Source organism: Rhinoderma darwinii, chromosome 7, assembly GCF_050947455.1.
Source record: "Rhinoderma darwinii isolate aRhiDar2 chromosome 7, aRhiDar2.hap1, whole genome shotgun sequence".
Taxonomy (NCBI): Eukaryota; Metazoa; Chordata; class Amphibia; order Anura; family Rhinodermatidae; genus Rhinoderma; species Rhinoderma darwinii.
The window spans coordinates 34,036,732-34,057,214 of NC_134693.1; the positions used below are offsets into that span (position 1 = coordinate 34,036,732).

At 41.6% G+C, this 20,483-nt stretch overlaps 1 protein-coding gene across 4 annotated transcripts in view; it reads left to right on the forward strand.

Annotated features, from left to right (window-relative positions):
* The first annotated feature begins 11,672 nt into the window (after nt 1-11,672).
* LOC142657126 (ranaspumin-like) overlaps nt 11,673-20,483 on the forward strand; it is a 27,943-nt gene continuing 19,132 nt past the window's right edge. The window contains exons 1-6 of one of the 4 annotated variants that reach the window (XM_075832178.1): nt 11,673-11,889; nt 15,806-15,844; nt 16,886-16,984; nt 17,097-17,155; nt 17,483-17,539; nt 18,902-18,958. In XM_075832178.1, coding sequence (XP_075688293.1) covers nt 16,936-16,984; nt 17,097-17,155; nt 17,483-17,539; nt 18,902-18,958 — 222 coding nt within the window. In that variant the 5' untranslated portion in view covers nt 11,673-11,889; nt 15,806-15,844; nt 16,886-16,935. Of the gene's footprint in view, nt 12,097-12,839; nt 12,922-15,805; nt 15,845-16,885; nt 16,985-17,096; nt 17,156-17,482; nt 17,540-18,901; nt 18,959-20,483 lie in introns of those variants that run through there. The other 3 variants (XM_075832174.1, XM_075832176.1, XM_075832177.1) reach the window with 3 other exon arrangements.

Sequence of the window (20,483 nt, forward strand, 5' to 3'; positions counted from 1 at the left end):
ACTGTTTCTAATAACTGTTATGTTTAAAAAAATCAATAAATCATTTTGAAATCTAGTAATACATGTGTTGCTACTAGCACCCTGCCTGGAACGCATTCTCTGCTCTTGACATCACTGTCCATATATGGACAGTGATGCCGTGATGATGGCAGCATAAGCAACCGGCGGCCGAGTGGGCCCCCCAATGGTAGTGGGCACCGGCACTTACCCGGATTCGCCGGGTGCTGTTGCCGGCCCTGCTGAAAGGAGTTGGGAGCGTAAAGATTAGCCAATGTATATACTGCAGCACCAATCTTACCTTTGAAATAGAGAGCTCTGCCATCACTAGAATAATGTTGGGCTAAGGGGTTAAATGTGATGTCCTTATGAAATACTATTCTTGCTCCTCGAGAGGCAGAGCAAGAATGAAAACATTGAGAAAAGGTATGAACCGACAGTTTTGGAACTTAAATGTGTTTCTTGTAGGAATATAATGGCAAATTTATCCTTTTTTTTTTTTAACAAAGTTAAACGTTGATTGCACTTCTGAGGGGAGTTTACACCCTTTACATTATATGACACAAATTTAACTGAGGCCATAATAAATGAATTGGCAATGAAACTTACCTTCTGGGGGTGCCTGACTGGTCAATGCAGACTCTCTAGATGAAAGGAGAAGGAAAAGATGGGGAAAGGGAAAGGAGGGCAAGGAAAAATCACATACAACATAACATAAATACAAAGCAAACTTTTCCTCTTGTGAGATGTAGAATTTGGAGGTATACTCCTTTCATCAAGTTACCTCCAAGTGGGCCAGAGAAAGGCTAATGTACAGCAAGAATGGGAGGGGCAGAAACTGCGACAACTCCTTAGCCAGTACATGGCGCAGAGCCAAGCTAAAAAAAAGCATAATTAACAATGGCATAGCAAAGAAGTTAGTCTGTGAAAGCCATTGGAGCAAGAGGGATAGGCCAAATCAAATAATAAAATGCCAAGAGCTGTAAATAGTACTACACCCTATGCAACAAACATAAATTGCAAGGTCACACAACTACTAAGTTTACATATCCCACCACGGTACTTAAATGGGTTTAGTAGCTAGCTGCAAAGAAATAGCTAGAGGTTAGCCTATGGTCAGTAAAGGCTACTGTATGAAACAAGCACCCAAGGTTTACACAGAAAAAAATCATCAATATCAGTGAACCTGATGATGACAAACGTGAGAAGGACCATTCGGTCCTGAAAGACTTACCTTGTTAGGAAAGGGTATGTCGAAATCCGAGAAAACATACAAAACATTGGCCTTCACATTAAGTGAATTTAAAAGGTGAAATCTCCAGAACCTGTAAAAAAAAAAACACAAACCCCCCTGTGCAGTATGTGATGTAAACTAACCAATGACAGCTTAGAGCCATCACCGCTAAGTTAAATAACACTTGTAAGGGGCGCAGGATCACCTGAGATGTGCAGAATTTTGCAGCATCTCCAGTGCGTGCGCCACTAAAAATACCCAGTGCGGGGACTACTTCAGATACAAAGGAATCCCTGTGCTAGGACTCATTAGCGGTCATTCACCTACTTTTAAAAGTAGGTGAATGATCGCTAGAAACCAGGTAAGGCCCTGTTCACGTCTGTGTTCGGCATTCTGTTATTCTGCTCCATCAGAGAAGCAGAACATCGAAAATGACATAACTGCAGGCTCCGTTGAACAACGGAGTCAACTGGAGCCTGATGGAACCCATTGACTTTAATGGGTTCTATCAGGGTGTGGGTGGTTTTATCGGAAACAATAGAGCAGCATGCTGCGCTATTGTGTCTGGTATTTTCAGTGGAATCTGTGATGGATGCCACTAACAAAGCCTCCAACGCAGATGTTAATTAGGCATGGGAGTGTTAAACGTTTACCCCGGGGAGCTCTTGACATCACTGTCCATATATGCTGAAAGACGTCCGGACCAGCGGTGTGCTCGTACAAGAGTAGGTCAAGTATGCTGTTACTATAGTATCAGTGGCCCGTGTAGTTTATTTCATAGACCCCAGTTACTATAGTAACTGTGAATAGATGTGTTGCGGGGGCCATGGGCCACCTTGCCTCGGGCCCGGTCGCAATTGCAACCGCTGCGATCAATATAGCTATGCCACTAATAGCGCACTGAGTGCTGCGTGTCTACTGCATAGGATTCAGGTAGGCCCTTGAATCAGATATTTTTCCTCCTGCTTCTGTTCTCTTGGTCTTCCAAGAGTCTGAAGCCCCTATTTAAATGGGTTTCCTAATGTTGGAGCTTGTTGCTTAGTGTATCATTAATTAATGAAAATTAATGGAGTCGGTAACCACCAACTCCAGATGTTCCCACGTGGTGTCCTTTATGTCGGACATATGTTTTTGATTCCCAATTGGACTTTAGTGCCTGTAAAATAGTTTTTTAAAGAAAGGAACGCGATATTGGTGCACTCTCAGTAACTTGAAGATGCTAAAACTGCTCTGGTCTCATTGTCATGCTCCGAAACGTCTTCCTGTCCAGAGTCAGACGCATGATGCTGCGCAATTTTAATAGGCAGCGCTGGGATGTTAGTCGTTTTGCTTCTCAGGAATTTATCAAGGTCCGCTTGTCCTTTTTGACTTGTCAAAGTACCCGGGGGCTCCCTAGACTTACTGTAGCCGATCTTCACCATCTGGTTACAGAATGCCATTATATCATTGTGGATAAGCGCTACATGTGTGAGGAGCTACAGAGTCAAGTGTCCATCACACTCAGTGGTCAGGCTTGACACAGGCAAAACGTAAGTTTTTAATTGGAATCATTTGAAAATAAAAAATGCTCCTGTGTCTACATATTGCTGTTACATACTTGGATTCTGGTGTTCTTTGGATTTCGACTAATGTGTCCAGTGCCAGTAGCCGAGTGGATCATCTTGTACACGAACAGTGGAGTGGCTTGCTATTGACCGCAGCTTCTAAGGTGATAAGCAGCCGGCATCAGAAGTTTCTCTGAACCTGGGAACAGGGTTGTCAGCCACTGTCAGACCCCTGCTGTTGATTACGCGAATACAGATTTAGTGACTCGTTTAAACCCCTGACAGACATGTACATCATGGAGCGCTAAGGGGTTAACAATATCCTATTATTTTGTGTCTATAGATGCTAGGTTTTAGCTATCTATGTGTCTTCATGCCGGAGAATAAACAAACCCTGTAGCCTAACCCTGCAGTCATACTCCTTTCCATTTGTCCTCTGATTTCCACCATGTTCATGGAATTTTATTCTGACTTTCCAATTTGTTCTGAACGTACAATTACCTACAGGGGCAGGGGCGTAGCTAGGTGGGGCAGGCAGGGCATGTGTTGAAACCATTCGCCGCTACCCCCTTCCGAACTATAGGCGATGAATGGCCGGGTAGATTCCGTGCATGGCCATTCAGCGCCTTTCAACGACTCAAGCAGCGCAATTAGTTCTTTGCACCGCTTGCGTCGTTGAAACGCGCTGATGGACAGGGCAAGTCATAGTGCCCTGCCAATCAGTGCCTTTTATAGACGCAAGCGGTGCGATGACATCATCGCGCCGCTAACATCATTCAACCGCAGCACGCCTGGTCAGAAGAAAGCAATCCTGCATTGCCACTGGACGGCGCGGGAACGGAATTAACCCCTTCGCGCTCAGGTCAGTAATAGTACGTCCTGCTAAGTAGAACGTTCGCGCTCAGGTCAGTACTATTACTGACCTGAGTAAACACGGCGCCATTTAATCCCGGCGCGTGCTTGAGCTGTGATACCTGCTGTTTCCGACAGCAGGCTATCACAGCTTAGTGTGCAGGGACCGATCGCGGTGGTCCCCGCCGATTAACCCCTTAGAAGCCGCGTTCAATAGCGATCGCGGCTTCTTAGGGGTTAAGCTGCCATCGCCGGCCTGCTACATGATAGCGGGCCGTGATGGCTACTATGGCAACCAGAATCCTAACAATGGACTCTGGCTACGCCATCGACGGAAGCCTAGTGGGTCCCGACAAAGTCAGGACCCACTATGCTTGTTGTCAGCGAACAGCTGACAGCTCTAATACACTGCACTACGTATGTAGTGCAGTGTATTAGAATAGCGATCAGAGCCTCCTGCCCTCATGTCCCCTAGTGGGACAAAGTAAAAAAAGTGTAAAAAAGTAAAAAAAAGTTGTGTAAAAATAAGAAAATAAAAGATTTAAAAGTAATAAAAGTAAAAGTCCCCCTTTTTCCCTTATCAGTTCTTTATTATTAATAAAAATATATAAATAAACAAATAAACTATACATAATTGGTATCGCCGCGTCCGTAACGACCTGAACTACAAAACGATGTCGTTATTTATCCCGCGCGGTGAACGCCGTAAGAGAAAATAATAATAAACCGTACCACAATCACAATTGTTTGGTCACTTCACCTCCCAAAAAATGGAATAAAAAGAGATCAAAAAGTCGCATGTCCCTAAAAATGGTACTGATGGAAACTACAGTTCGTTACGCAAAAAATAAGTCCTCGCACGACTTTCCTGATGGAAAAATAAAAACGTTATGGCTCTTAGAATAAGGTAACACAAAAAGTAAATGATATTTTACAAAATGTATTTTATTGTGCAAACGCCATAAGACATAAAAAAAAACTATAAACATCTGGTATCGCCGTAATCGTAGCGCCCCGCAGAATAAAGTGAATATGTCATTTATAGCGCACGGTGAACGCTGTAAAAAAAATTGAATAAAAAACAATAGTAAAATTGCTGTTTTTTTAGTCCCCACGCCACCTAAAATTAGAATAAAAACTGATCAAAAAGTCGCATGCAGCCCAAGAAAACTACAATGGATTCCTCAAGGTCTCTAGTTTTCAAAAAGGGGTCACTTTTGGGGGGTTTCCACTGTTTTAGCACCACAAGACCTCTTCAAACCGGACATGGTGCCTAATAAATTTAATTAAATTAATTAAATGTCACCTCTACTTTGCTCTAAATTCCTGTGAAACACCTAAAGGGTTAATAAACTTTTTAAATGCTGTTGTGAATACTTTGAGGGGTCTAGTTTCTGAAATGGGGTGTTTGATAAGGGTGTCTAATATATGGGCCCCTCAAAGCAACTTCAGAACTGAGCTGGAAACTAAAAAATAAAATAAAAATGAGGCAATACTTCGCTTCTTACATTATATTGATAATGAGCTGTGCCCACCCCGAGATGACCCCAGTTTTGACCATTTGTATAAACGGAGACCCCTATTAGACCATTTCAGTGCCCGGTTTTCCCAGCATTCACCCCCGAGAAGTGTATTTCTATAGATGAATCCCTGGTACATTTGAAAGGGAGGCTTCAATTCCGCGAGTACCTGCCGGGTAAGAGGGCAAGGTATGGCGTGAAGATGTATGAGCTGTGCGAGAGTGCATCAGGGTATACCTACAAATTTAGGATATATGAAGGGAAGGACACCAGTACTCAGCCCCCAGAATGCCCCCCCTTACTGGGAGTTAATACAAAAATTGTGTGGGATTTGGTGCACCCACTGCTGGACCAGGGTTACCACCTCTACCTGGATAATTTTTATACCAGCGTCCCACTCTTCAACTGCCTCGCTTCCAGAAGTCCTGTGGCATGCGGCACTGCTAGAAGAAACCTGAGAGGCCTCCCTAAGACTCTGCTTGGGCAAACACTCAGAAGGGGTGAGAGCAGGGCACATTCTAGCAGCAACATATTGTGTGTCAAGTACAAGGACAAGAGAGATGCCACACCAGTACCCATGTACCTGTACGAGGTACCAGTACAGAGACCCCCAAACCAGACTGCATCCTGGACTACAATAGGTACATGGGAGGGGTGGACTTGTCAGATCAAGTCCTGAAGCCTTACAGTACTTCTGGAAGCGGGGCCACAGGCATCGTACCAGGGCAACACTTTTTAGGAGAAGTTCCCCAAACTGGCAAGAAGGGAAAAAGTCAAAAGAGGTGCAGAGTCTGCTATAAGAGGGCGATAAGGAAGGACACCATATACCAATGTGACACGTGTCCCGAAAAACCAGAGCTCTGTATGAAAGAGTGTTTTAAAATTTATCATACATCCCTTTATTTTTAATTTACCCCAGTTTTACTCGCTCTGATCCACTTCGCACAGCTTACCCCTCCTCATCTTTCCCCTCTGAGCCCTGCTGTGTGCCCAGGCAGCTGATAACAGCCACATGTAGGGTATTGCCGTACCCGGGAGAGCCAACATTACAGTTTATGAGGTGTATATCTCCGGTGGCGCATGCTGGGCACAATATATCGGACACTGAATTGGCATATATGTATAGAAAATTGCAAATTTCACTCTGCACCAACTGCTGCACATTATCTTTTACACAATACCTGTGGGGTCAAAATGCTCACTACACCTCTAGATGAATGCCTTAAGGGGTGTAGATTTTAAAACAGGGTCACTTCTTGGGGGTTTCAACTGTACTGGTACCTTAGGGGCTTCTGCGTACAAGACTTAGCACCAGAAAAGCTCCAGTAGGCCAAATGGTGGTCCTTTCCTTCTGAGCCCTGCCGTGTGCCCAGGCAGCTAATAACAGCCACATGTAGGGTATTGCCGTACCCGGGAGAGCCCACATTACAGTTTATGGGGTGTATGTCTCCGGTGGCACATGCTGGGCACAATATATCGGACACTGACATGGCATATATATAGAAAATTGCAAATCTCACTCTGCACCATCTGCTGCGCATTATCTTTTACACAATACCTGTGGAGTCAAAATGCTCACTACACCTCTAGATGAATTCCTTAAGGGGTGTCGTTTTTAAAATGGGGTCACTTCTCGGGGGTTTCAACTGTACTGATACCTCAGGGGCTTCTGCACACTCGACTTAGCACCAGAAAATTTCCAGTAGGCCACATGGTGGTCCTTTCCTTCTGAGCCCTCCCATGGGCCAAAACGGCAGTTTATCACCACAAATAGGGTATTGCCACACTCAGGACAAATTGGGCAACAAAATGCGGTATTTTATTCCTTGTGAAAATAAGAAATTTTGAGCCAAAACTACCTCTTATTGGAAAAAATATTTTTTTTTTGAATTCACAGCCCAATTCAAATAAATTCTGTGAAAAAACTGTGGAGTCTAAATGGTCACAACACCCATAAATGAATTCCTTGAGGGGTGTAGTTTCCAAAATGGGGTCACTTCTGGTGGGTTTCCATTGCTTTGATACCTTTGGGGCTCTGCAAATGCGACATGGCACCCGAAAACCAATCCAGCAAAATCTGGGCTCCAAAGAACACATAGCGCTCCTTTCCTTCTAATACCTCCCATGGGCCCAAACGGCAGTTTATGGCCACAAATAGGGTATTGCCGCACTCAGGACAAATTTGGCAACAAAATGGGGTATTTTATTCGTTGTGAAAATAAGACATTTTGAGCCAAAACTACATCTTATTGGAAAAAAGTTTTTTTTTTTAAATTCACAGCCCAATTCAAATAAGTTCTGTGAAAAAACTGTGGGGTCTAAATGGTCACAACACCCATAAATAAATTCCTTGAGGGGTTTTGTTTCCAAAATGGGGTCACTTTTGGTGGGTTTCCATTGCTTTGATACCTCTGAGGCTCTGCAAATGCGACATGGCACCCGAAAACCAATCCAGCAAAATCTGGACTCCTAAGAACACATAGCGCTCCTTTCCTTCTGAGGCCTCCCATGGGCCCAAACAGCAGTTTATCACCACAAATGGGGTATTGCCGCACTCAGGACAAATTGGGCAACAAAATGGGGCATTTTGTTCCCTGTGAAAATAAGAAATTCTGATCAAAAATGACATCTTATTGGAAAAATTGTCATTCTTTTAATTTCACAGCCCAATTCAAATACGCGCTGTGAAAAAACTACGGGGTCAAAATTGTAACAATAACCATAAATTAATTCCTTGAGGGGTGCAGTTTCCAAAATGGGGTTTTGGGGGATTCCTACTGTTTTGGCACCTCAACACCTCTCCAAACCTGGCATGCTGCCTAAAATATATGCTAATAAAAAAGCACCACCAAAATGCACTAGGTGCTTCTTTGCTTCTGGGGCTTGTGTTTTAGTCCACGAGCGCACTAGAGCCACATGTGGGACATTTCTAAAAACTGAAGAATCTGGACAATACATATTTAGTTGTGTTTCTCTGGTAAAACCTTCTTTGTTACAGAAAAAAAATAGAATAAAATTGAAATTCAGAAAGAAAAACGAAATTTGCAAATTTCACCTTCACTGTGCTTTAATTCCTGTGAAATGCCTGAAGGGTTAAAAAACTTTCTAAATGCTGTTTTGAATACTTTGAGGGGTCTAGTTTTTAAAATGGGGTGCTTTATGGGGGTTTCTAATACATAGGCCCCTCAAAGCCACTTCAGAACTGAACAGGTACCTTAAAAAAATGGCTTTTGAAATTTTCTTAAAAATATGAGAAATTGCTGTTTATGTTCTAAGCCTTGTAACGTCCAAGAAAAATAAAATAATGTTCAAAAAACGATGCCAATCTAAAGTAGACATATGGGAAATGTGAACTAGTAACTATTTTGGGTGGTATAACCGTCTGTTTTTCAAGCAGATGCATTTAAATTCTGAAAAATGCTATTTTTTCTAAATTTTCTCTAAATTTTGCAATTTTTCTCAAATAAAGACTGAATATATCGACCAAATTTTACCACGAACATGAAGCCCAAAGTGTCACGAGAAAACAATCTCGGAATCGCTTGGATAGGTTTAAGCATTCCGACGTTATTACCACATAAAGTGAAATATGTCAGATTTGAAAAATGGGCTCTGAGCCTTAAGGCCCAAACTAGGCTGCGTCCTTAAGGGGTTAAGGTAAGAATGTAAAGTTTTTTTTATTTTCTTTTTTAAATTCTAATAAAAATGAGTGACAATGTCTACAGGGGGGATCTATCTACAGGGGGCTATATACAGGGGTGGGCTATATGTGGAGCATTATAGGGGGAGCTATATGTGAGGCACTATATACAGGGGTGGGCTATACGTGAACACTATATACAGGGGCGGGCTATATGCGGACACTATAGGGGGAGATATATGCAGGGCACTATCTACAAGGGTGGGCTATATGTTGGAAACTATATACAGGGGTGGGCAATATGTGGAGCACTATCTACAGGGGGGCTATATATGGGGCACTATCTACAGGGGGGCTACATGTGGGGCACTTTTTTTCAGAGGGGGCTATATGTGGGGCACTATATACAGGGGGGCTATATGTAGGGCAATATCTACAGGGGTGGCTATATGTGGGCACTATCTACAGGGGTGGCTATATGTTGGACACTATATATAGGGGTGGTCTATATGTGGAGCACTATCTACAGGGGGCTATATGTGGGGCACTATCTACAGGGGGGGCTACATGTGGGGCACTATTTTCAGAGGGGGCTATATTTGGGGCACTATATACAGGGGGGCTATATGTAGGGCAATATCTACAGGGGTGGCTATATGTGGGCACTATCTACAGGGGCTTTATGGGGGTCACTATCTACAGGGGGATCTAAGTAGGGGGCACTATCTACAGGGGGCACAGTGTGTGTGTGTGTGTGTGTGTGTGTGTGTGTGTGTGTGTGTCTGACATAGTGTATGGTGCTATTATAATTAGAGGTGCAGTGTATGGCGCTATTATAGTTAGGGGCACAGTGTCTGGCGTCATGAGAACTTTATCTTTGTTTATAGGTGCAGAAATATTTGAAAAGTGAGAAGCTGAAGACATCTGAGTTGCAAACTGCAGAAATGGACTATGGCCGGGAGAACTAGTCATAGAGGTCTTGACCGGATGGAGTAGAAAAGAGAAAAAGAACAACTAGATTCTGACATCACCTGAGTCACTTAATGTAAATGTTTATTCTGCCTCTAATCAGCACTGTAGTCACTGTATGATCTGCCATGACATGATGGGTGGTATGATTTTCTTTGTGAAAACGTATCTCCCAGCATATCCTTACCATTGTTCGGGTCATGATGTCAGCTGTATACAAGTTATTGTATACCTATGCGGCAGGGGTTGCACTAAATTGAGCTGTATTTGTGCTGGTGTTGTATTTATGTAATGAGCTTTGTTCTGGTGATGTATATATGTACTGAGCTTAGTTCTGGTGCTGTATTTATGTATTGTGCTTGGTACTGATGCTGTATTTATGTGCTGAGCTTTGTTCTGGTACTGTATTAATGAATTGAGCTTTGTTCTGGTGCTGTATTTATGTACTGAGCTTGGTTCTGGTAATGTATATATGTATTGGGCTTAGTTCTGGTGCTATATATATGTACTGAGCTTGGTTCTGATACTTTATTTATGTAAAGAGCTTTGTTCTGGTGTTGTATTTATGTACTGAGCTTTGTTCTGGTGCTGTATATATGTACTAAGCGTTGTTCTGGTGCTATATTTATGTAATGTGCTTGGTTCTGCTGGTTTATTTACGTACTGAGCTTGGTTCTGAAACTGTATTTATGTACTGAGCTTGGTTCTGGTACTGTATGTAATGAGCTTGGTTCTGGTTCTGTATATATGTACTGATCTTGGTTATGGCACTGTATATATGTACTGAGTTATGTTCTGGTGCTGTATTTATATATTTATATTTATAAGAAAGAATTTATATTTTGGTCTCCTATTACATCTTGAGATAGGCAGTGAGCATGCGGTCTGGTTAAAGGCTATGTACATCTTTGACATAGTTTTTTTCTTCTTCTCCTTAATAAAATTGTGTATCAGTGTGATTGCTTCAACTTGCTTAACCTGTTGTCGACGCAAAAGACGAGAATGCTCATCCTGAGCGGCAGGTACTTCGCGCATTCTCGTCCTGTGTGACAGCCGTCTGTGCGCGCGATCGACAGCGGGGCAACGGCTGTAATACACAGCCACGGCCCCGCTCTGACAGCAGAGAGAAGAGAAACATCCTCTCTCCGCCGTTAACCCTTTGAATGCCGCGATGAAAACTGATCGCGGCGTTCAAGGAGAGGGGACTGCACTTTGAACGCATCACAGAAAATAACTGTGACGCGATCAAAGCCCATAACTTGTATGGCCAGACAGCCCAGGGTCCATTGAAGGACCCCAGGGCTGTCTGAACATGAAATAATATAGACATATTTGGTATCGCCACGACCGTAACAAGCTGTACAACAAATTTATAACATTATTTATGATGATCGGTGTATGGTATAAAAAAAAAATATTAAAACGTCAGCGGAACTGCTTTTTTTCTACATTTTTGCCAAATTTAAATTTTATATAAATTAAACGATAATGTATTTGTACCTAAAAATGGTACCTACATAAAGTACAACTTGTCCCGCAAAAAAACAAAGTCTCACACAACTACGTCGTACAAAAAATTAAAAACTTATGAGCGTCAGGATGCAAAGAGGGAAATAGGAAAAAATTGTTCTGTCCTCAAGGCCAAAATTGGCCATGTCCTTAAGGGGTTAAAGGGGTTGTCCACCTTTGAAAAAGAATTGTGCAATACATTATACATATGTAATGATGTATTGTAATGTCCCCCAAGACATTACTTGTAAATGTATTTTATGACATTTTTGCACTTTTAGGCACTGTCGCTTTAAAATAACAAATGTGAAGCTACAATGCACTGTGTTACAGCCTATGCAGGAGTGGCTTAAACTGGGAAGTTTCCAGAAGGTGGGAGGAGCTCAGGACATAGAGGGGGTCCAGTGGCAGTTAGTGGCAGTTTCAGTCAGAGTTAGAAAGTGTTAGTAGTTAGAGTCGGTTGGAGAGGAGCAGAGTGGTACCTGGGTACATCCATCTTGGATCCATAGACAGGCTGCCTTCATCATCAGGCCATAGTAAAGCTCGCAGGAAGAAAGAAACAGCCTTAAGAGAAGGAAATCTTCTGACATCTATTGAGAGTAACAGGAATCCATTCTGTGGACAGTGAGCAGTGTCACCTTATCACATGTTTACTACCCTTACTGATAGGCTGAGAGCCATTACAGAGGAGCAGAAAGCTGCATTCATGGACAGATATCTTATCGTCCCACTGAATTGACAAGGGTAGGAAGCCACAAGGAGAGCAGAGAAAGAGAGGGTCCCCCGCTCCTGCATCTGGCGCTTCATCCGATTATAAGGATTGAGTCTATAGTAAGAAATGTGCCTCCATATCATATGGAAGAATGTAACCGCCATTTTATGTGGAAGACTTAAGTAAAATTGTGCCGCCAGCAAGCCTGTTAAACTGCCACTCTTCATCCTCCTGTCTTCTTTTGCACCCATAACACCAAGGACACCCCCAAAACACCATCAGGACAGGAGCAGACACAGGGAGTGTCCCGGGGGAAATGTGTAGAGGTCTTCCTCTACGGAGTTGTGTCACGTGACCCTGCCAACATCATAAATCTTCTCTTCCGCTGTCTGTTCTTGATTTTGTACTTCCGGATGAGCTCCTCTTCCGGTCTTCTGATCAAACAGTGCATCATCCGTGATTTCCCTGTCATGGGCTCTTCCGATCGATGTCTTCATGAACTTGCACCTTTCAATTTTTTTTTATGAATCACGCATGCGCAGTAAAAATAAAATGTATTGCGCTTGCGCATTAAAATGTGATTTATTGTGCCTGCGCATACAAAGCAATAAATCAACTTTGAAGGCGAAATAAATTAGATTTTACTGCGCAGGCACAATAAATGAACTTTTAATGTGCAGGCGCAATACATTTTATTTTTACTGCGCATGCGTGATTCATAAAAGAAATTTGAAACGCGTAAGCGCAAGTTCATGAAGACGTTGATAGGAAGAGTCCACAACAGGGACGTCATGGATTACGCACCATTCGAGCAGAAGACCGGAAGAGGAGCTCGTCCGGAAGTACAGAATGAAAAAGAACAGACAGCGGAAGAGAAGATTTACGATGCTGTCAGAGTCACGTGACACAACTCCGTAGTAGAAGACCTCTACACCTTTGAAAAGGTAAGTCTATTACAAAGATACTTCATTACATATGTATAATGTATTGCACAATTGTTTTTTAAAGGTGGACAACCCCTTTAATACATTTTATTAAAACATTTTTTTACTTTTTGAGATACAGCTGCTTTGTGTTCTGTATATGGAGCACTGTATTTTGTGCTGAATCCTGTGTTCATTAGGTCCACGGGACTGACGGGTTCAGTGTCTCTGACACTCATGATCGAGCTGTTAACAATCACATCTAAGTGCATAACTTAGATATCATTGGTTACAAGTGGATCTTGCGTGTAGGAGATACGCAGGACCTGCTGTCACTGTATCCGTCAGTCCCACGAACCTGATGGATTCAGAACTTAGAAAACGATACAGCTGCTCAATTTTATAAGAAAGAAAAAAAAAGGTCTATATAGCCTTAAAAGCCTATGCAATATATACTGAACAGATTGAGCACTAGTTACTTTAATGAAAACTAATGTGAAGAGCAGAAAAAACGTTCCCTCTAGAAGAGTCACTCTCATCATCTATAAGATCTATATCTTCACACAGAACATATCAAGTGGTGGAAGATGGATGACTGTTTAATGTTCCCCATGTTATTTACTTTTTATTATAGGCTTCTTTCATTTTGGATAATGACTGTTAGACTGCCAGATTATGAAATGATGAGTTGTTTGCTCTGCTCAGAGGCGTAGCTCAGTAGCTAGGTTCTCCAGCACCCGGGGCAAAGATTCAGTTTGGCGCCCCCCCCCCCCCCCAACCTCTTTCCCGACATCTCCTTCCCCCTCGCCGTGTTTGTTTTCTCTACCAATCAATGACGTGTCATTTATTTTCCACATTTCTTTTTATGTAACTCGAGCATAAAAACATTTGTACATTTTACAAGCAATATAGTTCTCTACACAACACCAGAACCAAGCTCAGTACATAAATACAGCCCCAGAACCAAGCTCATTACATAAATACAACACCAGCACAAATACAGCTCAATTTAGTGTAACCCCTGCCGTATAGGTATGTACGGCGTAAAACTACAGCTCCCAGCATGGCCCGAACAATGGTAAGGATATGCTGGGAGATGCTGTTTCACAAAAAATAAATCATATCATAATCATACCACCCATCATCTCGCTGCAGATCATACAGTGACTACAGTGCTGATTAGAGGCAGAATAAACATTTACATTAAGTGACTCACCGGTGACGTCTCAGATTCTAGTTCTTTTTCTCCATCCGGTCCAGACCTCTATGATGACTTCTCCCGGTCACAGCCCATTTCTGCAGTTTGCCGCTCAGATGTCTTCAGCTTCTCACTTTTCCAAAATTTCTACACCTATAAATAAAGATAAAGTTCCCATTATACCACACACTACGCCCCTAAATATAATAGCGCCATACACTGCACCTCTAATTATAATAGCACCATACACCATGTCCCACACACACACCATGCCACCTGTAGATAGAGCCCCCTCTAGATAGTGCCCCCATATAGCCCATCCCTGTATATAGTGTCCCATAAATCGCTCCCCCTATGGTGCTCCACAGATAGCCCATCCCTGTATATAGCCCCCTGTAGATATAGCCCACCCCTGTAGATATAGCCCACCCTGTAGATAGTGCTCCACATATAGTCCACCCCTGTATATAGTGCTCCACATATAGTCCACCCCTGTATATAGTGCTCAACATATAGTCCACCCCTGTATATAGTGCTCCACAGATAGCCCACCCCTGTATATAGTGCTCCACCGATTGCCCACTCCTGTATATAGCCCCCCTGTAGATATAGCCCACCCCTGTATATAGTGCTCCATAGATAGCCCACCCCTGTATATAACCCCCCTGTAGCTATAGCCCACCCCTGTATATAGTGCTCCATAGATTGCCCACCCCTGTATATAGTGCTCCACAGATAGCCCACCCCTGTATATAGCCCCCTGTAGATATAGCCCACCACTGTATATAGTGCTCCATACATAGCCTACCTCTGTATATAGCCCCCCTGTAGATATAGCCCACCCCTGTATATAGTGCTCCATAGATAGCCCACCCCTGTATATAGCCCCCCTGTAGATATAGCCCACCACTGTATATAGTGCTCCATAGATAGCCCAACCCTGTATATAGTGCTCCACAGATTGCCCACCCCTGTATATAGCCCCCCTGTAGATATAGCCCACCCCTGTATATAGTGCTCCATAGATAGCCCACCCTTGTATATAACCCCCTGTAGATATAGCCCACCCCTGTACATAGTGCTCCATAGATAGCCCACCCCTGTATATTGTGCTCCATAGATAGCCCACCCCTGTATATAGTGCTCCACAGATAGCCCACCCCTGTATATAGCCCCCTGTAGATATAGCCCACCACTGTATATAGTGCTCCATATATAGCCCACCCCTGTATATAGCCCCCCCTGTAGATATAGCCCACCCCTGTATATAGTACTCCATAGATAGCCCACCCCTGTATATAGCCCCCCTGTAGATATAGCCCACCCCTGTATATAGCTCCCCTGTAGATATAGTCCACCCCTGTATATGGTGCTATATAGATAGCCCAACCCAGTATATAGCCCCCCTGTAGATAAAGCCCCCCTGTAGATAAAGACCCCCTGTAGATAAAGCCCCCTTGTAGATAAAGCCCCCCGTAGATAAAGTCCCCCACGTAGATAAAGCCCCCATAGATAAAGCCCCCCTGTAGATAAAGCCCCTCTGTAGATAAAGCCCCCCTGTAGATAAAGCCTCCCCGTAGATAAATTCCCCCGTAGATAAAGCCCCCCCCCCATAGATAAAGCCCCCCCCCCCTTGGATAAAGCCCCCCCTGTAGATAAAGCCCCCCCTGTAGATAAAGCCCCCCCATAGATAAAGCCTCCCTGTAGGCATGCAACAGGGTCACATTTTGTCTTCACTATTATAAGGTAACATAGAACATAACGTCTGATGCCTCTATTTGGTAGGATTTAAATGATTTTGATGAGTTTTCACACCAGTTATGCCCACTTCAAATGTTACTATTAATGCACATGAATGACAATCTTTTAAAATTCATATTTCTCTATGGAGAAATTATAAAAGCAAGAGTTCTACTAAGAGTCCTGTGCAGTAATAGAAATATGGGGAAGCAGAATGACTGATTTAAAAACATATAAGTTAGGCTATGTAACAGCTGTGGGGTATGTGGACCCACTGTGCTGCCCCGTCATAGCAGAGTAGCAGCTGGCCAAACGACAGTCAATGAAAGTCTATAGAACTTGAGTACCTGTATAGAAGTTCTTAGAGGAGTGCATTGAGGTTTGTACAACTAAAGAAGTATATGTAGTTTAGATGGGCCTCATCACAAGAAGGTATTACTCCATGGTGCCGAGCAGGAGCAGGGAACAGAAAAAGAACAACAGTGTATGTGGTTCCTCCGATGCTTGCTGCAGTTTGTGTATGCAGCTATTAGGACACAAGAAAATAACTAGGGAGAGCTACCACTGGCACCGATGAAAGTTGACTGCACACTAAAAAACAAACGATTTTTAACTCGTTTATATTGCAAAATTACTTAACTTAACATGTTTTGTCCCTATATTCCTAATATTTATATATATATATTTAAAAAAAAAACATTATATTATATCTGTCTCCCCTCCCTGCCCACTTCCTTTATTTTTTTTTGTCCGTTTTTCACTTAAAATGACTTAGAACAATTCTTAAATGCATTTATCCAGGTTTTCCCTTGGACCAAAATATGACAGATAGAAAGTTATGGGGTAGAAACATTATTGTGTTTTATTAATGTTTACATTTAATGTAGGATGTGAAATGTTGGCAAATGTTGAATGTTTTCTTAACTATACCAATAAAGTTGATTAAAATTGTTCTTACATCAAAGTTGCCAGTATATGGGACACTTGCCAATGTGCGCAGTGCCATCTTGCGTGATTAATGATGTCACCCATTTTCTCACTATAAAGGAAGGACATTGACTGGTGCCATTCATGCCTTGAGCTCAACAATCTGCACAATGAAGATCATCATATTCTTTGTCCTGGCTGGTCTCAGCCTCGCTACAGGTATGTAGATACGATATATTAGATTATAACATACTGTTGAATATTTTGTATATTTTACATATAAGCAGATAGAGCTGACTTGTTGCTTCTGTTTTTTGCTTTGTGTGGAAAGACTTTGGATGTGAGCCAGATCTGGTTTCAGATCGTCAGTGCGTGATACAAGCGGTACAGGTAAGATTCGTGCAGTGAAAAGTGTCCGTAATTAATTTCACATTGAAACTTTTACACAAACATCTACAATAATTATTACTAATGTGTTTTCTTTTATTCAAGCATAAATAATTTCTGGAAAATAACAACTATGTACTGTTTACTATGTAGATGGTGATGAGTATTATTGTATCTAGGTGGCCACAATAGTTTAGTTCTCATATTATTGTAAATGCTCATCTAATTTTATATGTTCCACATAAATATGTTCATAAGATCTGATCATATACTTATGAACAACATTTTGCCGATATTGACTGATAATTCGAATTGTCTTTTCTTAACTAGAATGTTCCAGATTTACTGAAAAAACTTCAGGAATTTTTGTGTGAATATAAGGATAATGTAAGTATATTATATTGTGTCACTCTCTAATGACAATAAAAAAGCATAATGACAAGGTTTGCAGTGTTCTCATTCGCATTCAGAGCCTCTGTAGGGCTATGGTCATCCTCTCTGCTATTTTTGATGGCAAGTATGGGGAAGTCTGTAGCGCTATTCTTACTGCAAAAATACCTGAACACCAACAGACACTTAAAAATCGCCTGTATCTTTTTAATAACGGATTTAGCATAGCTGTTATGGCTCTATTATAAATAGAAGTCATGACTCAAGTGTGAACAGAGCCTAATAAAAGAAAAATAAGCAGCCTCTTCCTACCGTGTATTGTACTATTTCTCAAGAACACACGTAGGACTCGTTGTCTCCTCTTCTCCTAATCGGTAGATTAATCAGAGAAGAAAGTATGGAGGATAAACGTCCTGTATTCCTGCTGACAATCCTCTATGTATTTCTCCTATAGTCAATGCTGTAAAATACTAATGTTTAGTCTAGATGAAACTCTTATACAATTGTAGAAGGGAAGGAAGAAGGAGAAATAAAACTCAACCTCAAATTCTCCAGCTCTACAAATCTGAATCCTGTTACTACGAGAATGAATGACAACTTATAATCACATTGTAAATCCTAAATTAGTAAGTGTGAAACGTAAACCCCTAATTTTTTTTATAGGCCCCCTTATATTTTACTTTAAAACATAGAAATACATGACTTTACCTAGATTTTAAGTCAGCTTAAAGGGGGTTTCTGGTTTTATGTAAATAATTGTAATTGTGTATTATTCTAATATATTTTATATTTTAATTTCTTTGCTTATTTGCATTTATTGCTCATATTCAGAGACTAAAAACTTAGCCCTATCAGGTGCTGCTCACACCAGTACAAGTGAATATCTCAGGATGAGCAGTAATAAGGATTACATAGGCAGATTGCTCACAGAAGCACTGTATAGTTATATGTATGTATACAAAGACACGGACGTTCATACAGCGCAGTCCTCAAGATCTCATCTCTAGGACCAAACTGATACAGAGAGCCCATTACAAAGTTTAACAATTCTCTATGCTTAAAGTAATAAACCCAATCACTAAGTCTGGATTCACACATCGCGTATTTGTTGCAGATTTTGATGCAGATATTTGAGCCAAAGTCAGAAGTGGTTTCAAAACGAATGGGAAACAAAGAAAAAATATACTTCTTGATCCACTTCTGGCTTTGGTTAGAAAATCTGCATTAAAATCGGTAAGAAAATCTGCAACAAATACGCTATGTCTGAATCCAGCCATATTCAGCATCAACCTTAATCAGTTGATAATTTGATTTTCCATTCACTTCATTATAATTACTTTGTCAATTGTTATTCCACAGATTGAAAACAATGAAGAAAATTATAAGAAATTTGCCGGTGAATTTATAAAGACACTGGTAAGAAATATATCTGTCTGTTGTCCAGTGTCCAGGTATGGTGTTCTCACATCAATGACAATGGGACAGATTTACTATTGGTGTTGCGCCAGAATTCTGACCTAAGTTGCACCTTCCTTTTAGCGCAAATTATTTTAGACAAGTTAATCAATGAAAGACGCAGAAAAGAACCAATGTTTGTGAATCATCTGACAACGGGGCAGGAAATTAGCTAACTTTTCCAGTGAGTTCTCAGAATAAGCTGATATATGTGTACATGAGGAATAACATTATTTCTGGCCATTATATGACTTGCATGAGGCATTATTTAGCAGTTTTTTTCTCCTCAGTCTCTATCTCTAATTCTCAGTTGTCTCAAAGCTAGTGGACGGAGTCTAACTGCTATTATGTATTCTATACACTGCACACATAGAAGAGGAGAATCCTGCTCCCCCATCTGTATCTAACACGCGCACACGCACGCACGGACGCACGCACTCACACAAGCTACAGCAGCATGGAGGAGATTATGCAGGAGTAATGAGTAGTGTAGCTGAGAATACTGCACTGGGGTGAGATTTACATCTTATCAGCAGCATCACTGTGTGTTTTCTATCTGCTCCTGCTTCCTCCCCCTGCTCACCCCCCCCCCCTCCGTAGACTTACATTACACCTAGTAGCAGTAACTTCACACAGAATTTGCATGGATAAAACAACAAAACTTAACCGTAAGTAAATTGCAAAGATGTTTTTTTATCAGATGTACTTGTAGATCAGCATAGGTTGTTTGAAAAGTTAGTGTCCATTTAAGATGTGCCAATTTGCACCAACATTTTTGTGCAAAGTAAGCCAGCCAAGAGGGGGTATAACGTAAGGCCACATGCAAATGTCCGTGCAGTTTTTACAGTCAGTAAATACTGCACGGACACTGACGTGGAGTGTCGACGCATTTGTGGAACTTGCTCACAGTAATAAGTATAGGAGCACGATCCATAAATGCGAAAAATGTCCTATTTTTTTTGTGGCTCATTCCTACGGCCCAGAAACACACCCGTAAATATATGCGAAGGTGTCAGTATTTTATCTGCAATTACGGATATGTGTATGGGGCCTTACACTGAAGTGTGTAAAGATGCACCAAATTTATCATACAGCATAAGCCACTGTAATAAATTGTTCACATCTAGTGCTAACTCTATGCTGTCAGTATTTGAGTCAGTGTCAGTACATCGACCCCAATATTTACCCTTTAAGAGTTTAAAAATATAACAAAACATGATAGATCTCGTTTGGTCCCATAATATATTTATACATAGTAATAGGGTCTACCCTAAACTTTTCTAAAACGGAATAACCCTATTGTCTGTAATTGTTCTTAGTAATTCACCTATTCTTTTAATTGTTTTTAAGTCTTTTCCATTTGTGTTATATATTTCTTAAAAATCTGATATCTGCAACTGCACGCAATATTCCATGCATGGTGTGAGTAACGAATGGTCCAGTTCTGCTGCAAGCGCTGGTAGGGCAGCTGCGAAACATTTAAATG